Below are 11048 nucleotides of genomic sequence, written 5' to 3'. Positions count from 1 at the left end.
AGCATGCATTTAAATGCAAGTGGCATATGTTAGGTGGTTTACTTGAAAACAGTATGTTACCTTTCTTTATAAAAATAAATATGTAGACAATAACCTCATGTTAAATGAAGTTGTGAGACTTGCCTTAGCCCTAAAACAACAATCAAGGACAAGAGGATATTAATCAAATTCAACATGATTTATTGTAACAGGTTCATCATTTGCTTACTTAAGTATGGTTTGGATCTACAGTGCCTCGGGTGTTATTCAGACCCCTTCATTTTATATAGGATTTTTTGTGTTAGAGACTTAAAAGGGCACTGTATAGAATCCTGCCTAACAAATGGCACGACTTCTCTCTTTCTTGTCTTCCTTTACCGAAAAAGACCAGAATAATATTAGCTAGCCCAGGGTGGTTTAAGATGGGAAGGATTGTACTGCGAGCACCAAAAGCGAATTTAAGGAGATTACAAGTCAATGCAAACTGATAGACGGATAGACATATTTACATGGGGAATATCTCAGGCATTCTTATCTATTTTGTAGAAAAATATTATTTGAAACATTACTTACTAAAATTAACTGCAGATGTCTACTGGTCACTTTTGCTTGTATTTTTGCTTATGTATTTTGTGACAGAGTTTTTAGTAAAAAAAAATCAATGACTGATTGACTGACTGACTTATTAACCCTTGTTAAACAGCGTAGTGGTTAGAGAAGCGGACCTGCAAACAATAGGACCCGCGTTTGAATCTCATTACAGTCAAAATCAATTATGCATTAGGATTTGTTCTGGATAGACAAAAACTTTGCTGGATATAACCTTCAGTAGCTATGATATAGGGGGTAATAGGCTGGATCAAAACCATTTGGGCAGCAAAAGAGGTTTTCCATGATTCTCTCGTCTTTTCAATTGACAAAAATGTCAGCTATAGTCAGCTATATTTTTAGTTATTGTACCAGTGTCATTCAGGAATGAAAGAAAAAAACGAATGTTTTTGTGCCATGAAATGAAATTGCTTTGGCAGTGTAAAGTTTATCTTCAGTCTCATTAGCAATTGTTCAATTCTTATGACTATTCCAAGTTGTAAGTTAGTAGATACTAGTAAGCTTATTACTGCCTAATAAGCTGTTAAAACGGCCAGTGGCAAAAGTCATACAGTTCATAGGGAAACGTAATATGAAACTTTAGTCAGTTTAATGCTTAATGGTGACTAGCGACTGGGCAAACTTATAGCAACCTGAAATAGTGGTTAAAGACACTACACTCACCTAAAGGATTATTAGGAACACCTGTTCAATTTCCCATTAATGCAATTATCTAATCAACCAATCACATGGCAGTTGCTTCAATGCATTTAGGGGTGTGGTCCTGGTCAAGACAATCTCCTGAACTCCAAACTGAATGTCAGAATGGGAAAGAAAGGTGATTTAAGCAATTTTGAGCGTGGCATGGTTGTTGGTGCCAGACGGGCCGGTCTGAGTATTTCACAATCTGCTCAGTTACTGGGATTTTCACGCCCAACCATTTCTAGGGTTTACAAAGAATAGTGTGAAAAGGGAAAAACATCCAGTATGCGGCAGTCCTGTGGGCGAAAATGCCTTGTTGATGCTAGAGGTCAGAGGAGAATGGGCCGACTTATTCAAGCTGATAGAAGAGCAACTTTGACTGAAATAACCACTTGTTACAACCGAGGTATGCAGCAAAGCATTTGTGAAGCCACAACATGCACAACCTTGAGGCGGATGGGCTACAACAGCAGAAGACCCCACCAGGTACCACTCATCTCCACTACAAATAGGAAAAAGAGGATACTTCCAGCAGGATAATGCACCATGTCACAAAGCTCAAATCATTTCAAATTGGTTTCTTGAACATGACAATGAGTTCACTGTACTGAAATGGCCCCCACAGTCACAAGATCTCAACCCAATAGAGTATCTTTGGGATGTGGTGGGACGGGAGCTTTGTGCCCTGGATGTGCATCCCACAAATCTCCATCAACTGCAAGATGCTATCCTATCAATATGGGCCAACATTTCTAAAGAATGCTTTCAGCACCTTGTTGAATCAATGCCATGTAGAATTAAGCAATTCTGAAGGCGAAAGAGGGTCAAACACAGTATTAATATGGTGTTCCTAATAATCCTTTAGGTGAGTGTAGCTTCCAATCCAGTGAGGGCCACAACATTTATCTCTTTTAATTGTAGCCCGGCTGAACTAGGCTTGCCTGGTTCCTTTTCTGGTTTAATTTCAAATGTATTGAAAAAATACTGAATATCTTAAATATTCAGACCCTTTTATTCAATACTTTGTTGAAACCCCTTTGGGCCTAGAATTTTTCTGCAATACTTTTTTAAGAAAGTGATAAAAGTAGCTGATTTGTGTTGATGACATCATTTGGAGTGTATAGAATGTTGGAAGCAAGGCCGTAGCTAACGTGATGAAAGGTTTGGCTTTGGGGGGCCCACTGATCGTAATAATGTCAATGTCGTCTATAAGTGAGGGGGCCCAGGCATATGTCTGTTCAGGGGCCCAGGATTCCTGGCCACGGCCCTGGTTGGAAGTCATGGGAGTTTTAACATTGGAAGCCCTAACATTCTGAAAAAATACCATTAATGTAGATTTAAATGGGCAAATTAGCACAAGTGCTTTATAGTTCAAAATAAGATATATGTTCATAGTCCCTAAAAAAACTGAAATGTTTCCAATCTATGAACTTGTTTGGGTAATAACACTTCATTAACATGTCTGTTTTCTATAGCAATATTTGCATAATTTCCTGGCAAATGTAATACATCAATACCTATGAAACATCCCTAACTGAGTCATAGAGAGAGACATTGGGTGCTGTTACCATGGAGAAACTGCTTCTTAAGAGGCAGTCCACCTCACTTGTGCTTCCCACAGTTTGTATTATGGAAGGGGATTTACAGTACAGACAATGGATGCAAGAAAATGCTGCGAGGCAGTAAAAAACATATTTTAAAACACAAATGTTTGCTCTGGCTGCTGACTGACAGGCTAGTTCTTCCAATCTACTGTTCTGCTACGTGTATGTATGTTAGGCTCAACACTCAGGACGGCACATGTTGCCAACATTGCTAAATGAAATAATAAACCAGTCGCAAGATCTACTCTCTGGGCTAATAATGAATTTTATCAGTGTAGGGATGTAAGTATGTTAGACCAACTAATGAGCTGGTGTGATACCTCATAACATTGTAAGGTACCATACATAAAGAAAAAATAGCATTACATATTAAATGATATGCATTATCTGTGTAGATAATCAAAAACGGGCTTCTGACGTTTCTTTAAGATGTGTCTGTATAAGACCCCAAAAAGTAATTTGTTATTAAAAGTAATTTGTCATTACACAGCTCCGGTCAAAAAAGCACAGAAAAAACATTATAATTGTTATTGTGAAAATCATCACATCTGTTCAAGTTTCACAATGTATTTTCAAAGATCCTCGTAATTCAAATAATTGTTCCAATGGTATAGATGATAATTCCACACTTTCATGAGCGATATCCTTGTTTTATAGACCGGTTCAGAAGAATACACTGGTGTATTATACTACCACAGTTGAGAAGATAAAGATTCAAAGTAGAGTGTTGAGTCAGCAGGGCTCTTGTACCTGTGTCAAATGCAAAATTGGGAGAGCTACATTTCCCAGTAAAATTAGTCCTCTGATGAAGTGACAAATCTAATCTCTCCAGTGGGGTGGGGTCAAAGTTCAGGAACTGGTTGTCTGTTCTGTAACCCTGTATCTCTGGCCACCTGCCTCATAGCAAATAAGGACACAGGTAAGCCAGAACAATGACCCAGTCCCAGGGGGCCACTGTGCACACAAGCAGTGAGGCATTTAGTCACAAGTGTGGCCACACAAAGACAGCAGAGCAGGGTGTCAATACAACAACATATTAAAGCAATCAAAGTTTTGATTGCTTTAAGATCCCCTTCAGCAACTACAGTATAGCATGCATCTCAAATTATTTTAACATTACTGTCTGCATGTACAGTACAGCTAGCATCCTAAATGACACACTCCATAGTACACTTCTTTGTATAGGGCTCTGTTTAAAAGTATTGCACTATATATGGGCTTTGGTTAAATAGTCCACTATATGTTCAGTGTATTTCCATTTGGAATGCCTTGAAACAAACTACAGCATGTGTGTAGTACAACTTCACCTAACCTGACCATATGATTCTGTGATATGTCGCCATCAGATTTAGCGGGCTGTTCAAAACAGTAAGTGTAATGAAATGTTCTGCCACAAGATGTCACTACAGACAGGTAGTATTTCAGTTGACCTAAACATTTATGTTATCATAAGAATTCAGATCAAAAAATGTAATAATGCAATATCAAAGCACTCTCATAAAATATGATACACATTCATAAGTCATAGCCATGTGAATGAAAAGATTCAGTGATCCACATTCCACTTAGCATAAGGCTCACAAAGGCACTGAAACAATTTAGGCTCACTGACAGTTCACTGACAAACACAGAGCAAAGAAAAATCTGCATTGAACGTGCTTAATAGCTCAGCACTGCTAAAACATCAGTCCAAATATTAACTCTCATTCTAATATAAAAGGTAATATTAAACAGGTAATATTAAAAGTTATACATTTCTTATCCTTTCTTTTCAACCATATGATGTACAAACATGATCAAACATTAAGCAAGCAAGCAAGTTTATTTATACGGCAATTCAAATAAATTGTGCTTTACAAAGAAAAATATATGAAAGTACAATAACATAAAAACAAATACTCAAATGAAAACATCAGAGCAAATGAATACATCTTAATAATAAAAAATATAATAAGAAAGATGCACCCCAGTCTCATCTTCACTCATTTAATCCCAGATTAATTTATCAAAGGCAACCTCTCAAATGGTAGTCCAGGTAAATTATGACATCAAGCAAGTGGGCCTTTTCTCTTTTTTTCTCTATTCCTCCTCAAGTAGAGGGAGATGTCATCACTGATTCCCATCAGATGAAATCCTTGAATGCCTCATTGAACTACTCTTTGTGGTTGTCTGAATTTTCTCTCTCACTCTCTCTCTCTCTCTCTCTCTCTCTCTCTCTCTCTCTCTCTCTCTTTCTCTCTCTCTTGCTCTGTCTCTCTCTCTCAATCTCTCTCTCTCTCTCTCTCCCACACAAAGAGTAAAGGGTAAGATATATACAGTATCTCACAAAAGTGAGTACACCCCTCACATTTTTGTAAATCTTTGAGTATATCTTTTCATGTGACAACACTGAAGAAATTACACTTTGCTACAATGTAAAGTAGTGAGTGTACAGCTTGTATAACAGTGTAAATCTGCAGTTCCCTCAAAATAATTCAACACGCAGCCATTAATGTCTAAACCGCTGGCAACAAAAGTGAGTACACCCCTAAGTGAAAATGTCCAAATTGGGCCCAATTAGCCATTTTCCCTCCCCAGAGACTGGGGAGGGAACTTGATAACGACCCCAAACACACCTCCAAGCTGACCACTGCCTTGCTAAAGAAGCTGAGGGTAAAGGTGATGGACTGGCCAAGTATGTCTCCAGACCTAAACCCTATTGAGCATCTGTGGGGCATCCTCCAATGGAAGGTGGAGGAGCGCCAGGTCTCTGACATCCACCAGCTCTGTGATGTCGTCATGGAGGAGTGGAAGAGGACTCCAGTGGCAACCTGTGAAGCTCTGGTGAACTCCATGCCCTAGAGGGTTAAGGGGGTGCTGGAAAATGATGGTGGCCACACAAAATATTGACACTTTGGGCCCAATTAGGACATTTTCACTTTTGCGGGGGTGTACTCACCTTTGTTACCAGTGGTTTAGACATTAATGGCTGTGTGTTGTGTTATTTTGAGGGGACAGCATACAAGCTGCTGCCCCCCGCGACCCGATATGGATAAGCGGATGAAGATGAGATGAGCATACAAGCTGTACACTCACTACTTTACATTGTAGCTAAGTGCACATGAACAGGTATAATCAAATTTTTACAAAAATGTGAGGGGCATACTCACTTATATATAATATATATGTATATATGTGTATACATATCTTACCCTTTACTCATTGTGTACTTTTCTGTAGTTACACTTTGGATGTTGCTTTTTAATAGGAAAAGTTTCAAATACATCAATGGAGGATGTCTTTACAACCATACAAATGATTATTAAAAAAATCGAATCCTTCCCCTGTGGAATCCTGTTAAAGATGCCTTGTTTGGTGGTTGCTGTCCAGAGACAGGGTTAGAGGTGGAAGCCGCTGTAATTTTGGACTGAGGGAAGCAATGGTGCCCTTGTATCCAGCTTTGGGGGCTAATCTCTCAGAATGCTGCCATTATCCCCAATTTCCAATCAAACTGTCGTGTCAGTGTGTTACTATTGTGACCGGCCTTCAGGCAGTCACAGGCTCTGGGGGCCATTTTGATGAGTCAGTGGATTTAAGCTTGTCACAATGGGTCTCTGGAGCCTCCACAATAGTGCGGACTAATGCACGCTTTTAGCTGGCCGCTGCTGAGTGTGCAAGGCTTGTGCGAAAGCGCCAGTAAGCGAGGGGCTTGGCAGTATAAAAACGGAAGTGAAGGCCTAGGATTCAACATTGTTACACTGGATCTGTCCCACCTCAGTACTGTCTGTAAGTATTTACACTACCAGGTAGAATGTGAACATCCGATTCTTGGGCATCGGTGTGCCAACCGGTGGAGGTTTGGTTACCTCCAATGGGAGATATATCTGATTTTTTTCATATATACTTTCCCAGTGCAAGCTGACCAGCTCATTCAACAGGAGCTTTTTTTGGTGGTCCACTCTTTGCTCAGGAATCAGGGTTCACTTTCATATCGATCTACCAGTGAACCCAGAGGGAAGCGTTTCGTTTCAACTTGTGGTTTTCCTTGTCCCCCTTTTGGTAGAGAGCAACCCCACAGTGGAAAGAGCAACCATGAACACTCAGCAGATGGAGCAGATGGGACAGTTCAAAATCACTGTCTGGGAGGAGGAGAACTTCCAGGGCAAGCGTTGTGAGTTCATGCTGGAGTGTCAGAACATCATGGAGAGGGGATTCCACAAAATCCGCTCTATCAAGGTTGAGAACGGACCGTAAGTCTCTCTTCGGATTTTGACACTAGCCTGCATCAGATGAGCTGTTATACATCATTAGGAGAATAGTACTAGATTAGGTCCATGGAGGATGTTTGGTCACCCCATGGTGTAAAGGTTATCGACGTCACAGTGTTCAAGTTAACAGTGACAAACAATTAAATATTTAATCAAATTGTTACTACTTCTTCTTGGATGCTAATGTAAAACATTATTTAATACATTATAGTTGTGCAGTGTTCTTGCTAAGCTGCCCTGAGTAGAGATTCAACCACTTGGTCATTTTATTAGATGTACTACTACAGTTACATGAACATTTCACTTGACAGTCTGATTATAAAAGAAGAAATCTCACAATGACTAGCAGAATGGATACATTTTGTTGCCTATATCAGTGCTATATATATATATATACTCATGCTTTGGACCAAATGATATAGCTTTCTCAATATTACAAAACCTTGATTAGAGCGCTTGGTTAGCCTGCTGTGTAGCTTGTTGATTTGTTTCTGACAGTCAGTCAAAGCCAGGCTACTGTTGTTATCTTTAATAAGTTCCAGCTGTCTGCTTTGTGTTCTTTTGGAGCGGCTGACTGATTATCTGATAATGGTCCAAAGGCGCAGCATGTGATGTTTGCTTTGGTCCCTTTGTCTTCTGATCAACAAAGCTCTGCCTGCCATGGGGCCATTGTGCTCTTGTTAACAAGGCTGACACTAAATGTTCTCTCCTTCTGGATTCTCCTCTTTGTTTCTTTCTCCCTACCTGCGTGTAGCTGGGTAGGATACGAGTATCCTGAGTTCCAGGGCCAGCAGTTTATCCTTGAGAAGGGAGACTACCCACGTTACGAGGCTTGGAGTGGAAACTGCAGTTACAGAACGGAGCACATGCTTTCCTTCAGACCTATTAAGTGTGCTGTATGTTGCCCATTTACAAAAATGTGTCATTTCAAACATAAAACAACTATCTAAAGCACATTCAGGAATGAAGCACAGGAATACTGATATGTTTTAATTGAGAGTAAATTCATGCATGATAACAAAATGTATATTAAGAAACTATAGCCTATTTGAACCATCAAATGATAACTTTCTGATCCGATTGTTTCGTATCTCCCAAATATGAATGAACAGTATTGAAACTAATCAAAGCTCCTGTGTATTTCAACAGAACCACAGTGACAGCAAAGTGACTCTGTACGAGTGTGAAGACTTCCAGGGACGCAAGTTCGAGATGTGCGATGACTACCCCTCCCTACAGGCAATGGGCTGGTGCAGCAAGGAGGTTCCCTCAATGAAAGTCAACTCTGGAGCGTAAGTTTTTCTTCATCTTCTCATCACCTGAAATGCCTTCAAAAAAAAACCTTGGCTACTGATATGTAGACTACATTAACGACTACATTAAAGTATATAATTTGTCCACAAAGTAATACAAATTCTTCATTGGCTCTCCAAAACAATTGGTTAATGTAGATTTCCTAACAACATAGAACTGCATCAGTAGTAAATATTTACATACCATTCTCAGCAGGGTTTTGTTGATAAAGTGCCACGTGATTAATAAGTGCCCATTTCTTCACAGCTGGGTGGCCTATCAGTTCCCCGGTTACCGTGGCTACCAGTACATCCTGGAGAGGGACAGACGCCAGGGAGAGTACAGATGCTACAATGAGTACAGCACCCAGGCTCACACCTGCCAGGTCCAGTCTATCCGCAGAATCCAGCACCACTAAGTCCACCCGACACTTTAGTCCAGGCGGCTATCCTGTACTGACCATGCTATGACATGTATTAAAATAGGCAATAAAGGCTTTATTCAAACTATGGAAACAGAGTGCTTGTGGCAATTCCTTCCTTTTTGTTTTGAATGGCCTCCTCTTGATCAGGACTTCGAGCTACCTGTAGAACAGCCCACAAAGCCCACAAGTGAACCACAAAAGCATTTTATGATATGACTGATGCATCAATAGCCTAAATAACCTAGGGTAAATACCACCTTTCTGTTAGGATAGGATGTATATTGTTCTTGTCAGATTGTATCATATTTCCAATAAACAAGAGCACGAGATCATCACTGTTTCCACCATTTGTTATTACAATGTTGTGTTGTGTTGTATTGTAGGCAACTACAAGGCCTAAGCAGAGGCCAAAAAGAAAGTTTGGGAACTAAAACAATTGCTGTTTGCCACCCACATTAATTAAGGGAGCTCTGTCATGCTGGCCAAAGTTGAAACTCTAACCAGTCATGTCAGCGGCCAAAACTTTGCATTTTCAAATTATACTGAACTCCAAAATATTTGGACAGTGACACATTTCATACTCCCCCAAAATTTCAGGGTACCAAAAGTAATTGGACAGATTATAATTATATACAATAACGTAATCAAGTTTTAAAAATGGTTGTATATCTTTTGTATTGCCTGAAGTCTGCAACTCATGTCACCTGATTTGGTGATGCTAGGTCTATACTGTAGCCATCTTAATTTCCTGCTTGTTCTGGGCTTTTTCTGTCTTCACTCTTGAATTCAGCATGTGAAAGATGCTTGTATTCAGTTAAGGCAATTTACTTGTCCAGTTAATAAATTACTACTTTTTGGCTTTAAAAATGCCCTTTGTTGCTATTGCAGTATGTTTGGGGTCATTGTACTGCTGTATGATGAAATGCAGTTCAACGGGTTTAGAAGCATTTAGTTGTACCTGAGCAGACAAGATGTTTCTGTGTTCTTTAAAACACATTCTACTGCTGCTGTCAGAGGTCACATCCTTATAAAGACAATTGAGTCTGTTCCAGTAGCGGCTGTACAAGCCCAACCCACAACACTACCTCCATTACAAATCCATACTACTCTTTCCATCACTCTGGTACAGGTCTTCATCTAATCTCTCCATAAGACTTGTTCCAGAATTCTGAAAGCTTTTAAAATCTTTGTATCAAACAGTAATTTGAAAGTTTCCATTCTAGAGGCTCACTACTGCTTTCTTTCTTTCTTCTTGTTGTACAAAACAGTTGATTTTGGAACACTTAATGTTTTGGTGAAGTCTGTTTGATTTTATCTTATTCATCTGCCATGTGCAACTTGACTTGCACTAAACAGTATTTGATCACAGATGTATTAACAATGTGCTGTCATTTCTAAATGGTTCATACAACATGGATAAACATACCCTAAACTTAAGGCTGACAGAATGCGTTTAACAGTATTACAGAACTCTCACACTGCTTTGGCCAAATGCTTCACCAACTAATAACTACTTGGAAACTAACAAGTGGTTCAAAGAAGAGGATTCCAATCTTTCTCAGCCATGACGATATTACATTTTAGTAAGATTGCAAAACAATTTGTATGTTGATGCTTCGATTGGTTACTTGACTGGTTAATCACATTTGCGTAAACTTAGCTTAATCTAGCCCTCTTGCTTGTTCAACGCCCACCCTGCTCCCCACCAAATACCTATCATTCAACATTTATAGGCGATATTGTTTATTCAAAATTATACATATTGTCCAAACTGTCCTGAGACAAGGCCATTTGAAGATAATTGAGAACTGTCCAAGGTGCTGATTATTTTAGGACCAATTGAATAAGGGTACTCCACTATAGGCTGTCCTTGACAGTGCCACTGCATGATGCAACATCCGACAGGCTAGAGAGTTTAATATATTCATTTATTCTTGAACCTGATCACGTTTTTAAGTAAACTAGCCTACATCCTGCTATGAATCCGTTGCCAGGTTTGTTTGCTGATTCGTCTCACTGTTCAGGTCCAGGACATTCAATTCCGCGTTACACACCCACATACCGGTAGCTGGAACTTGTTCATGAACCGCAGAGGCCGGCCAAGACACAGTCCCACACCCAGTCCAGGATCTTTCAATAAATGTTCAACTATACACACCTTTCTCAAATACACTTTTATGTCCTGACTGATTAAAACAGCCGCACGGTGCA

The 11048-nt window shown here is 39.6% G+C and overlaps 1 protein-coding gene across 1 annotated transcript; it reads left to right on the top strand.

Annotated features, from left to right (window-relative positions):
* Positions 1 to 6531: 6531 nt before the first annotated feature.
* On the top strand, positions 6532 to 9169 carry cryba2b (crystallin, beta A2b). Its single transcript, XM_010879788.3, has 5 exons — positions 6532 to 6638; positions 6916 to 7102; positions 7875 to 8016; positions 8270 to 8412; positions 8681 to 9169. Exons 2-5 carry the CDS (start codon positions 6945 to 6947, stop codon positions 8829 to 8831), a joined length of 594 nt encoding a protein of 197 aa, XP_010878090.1. The 5' UTR covers positions 6532 to 6638; positions 6916 to 6944; the 3' UTR covers positions 8832 to 9169.
* The last annotated feature ends 1879 nt before the right edge of the window (positions 9170 to 11048 follow it).

Source organism: Esox lucius, chromosome 16 (genome assembly GCF_011004845.1).
Source record: "Esox lucius isolate fEsoLuc1 chromosome 16, fEsoLuc1.pri, whole genome shotgun sequence".
Taxonomy (NCBI): domain Eukaryota; kingdom Metazoa; phylum Chordata; class Actinopteri; order Esociformes; family Esocidae; genus Esox; species Esox lucius.
The sequence above is the reverse complement of the archived record's forward strand: the minus strand, read 5'-3'. Positions and strand labels throughout refer to the sequence as shown.

Excerpts from the sequence above, each read along its gene's own strand:
- cryba2b (XM_010879788.3), top strand. The coding sequence starts at position 6,945 with ATGAACACTCAGCAGATGGAGCAGATGGGACAGTTCAAAATCACTGTC. Across the intron at positions 8,017-8,269 it reads TCAGACCTATTAAGTGTGCT|AACCACAGTGACAGCAAAGT; the intron begins GTATGTTGCCCA and ends GTATTTCAACAG. Across the intron at positions 8,413-8,680 it reads ATGAAAGTCAACTCTGGAGC|CTGGGTGGCCTATCAGTTCC; the intron begins GTAAGTTTTTCT and ends ATTTCTTCACAG.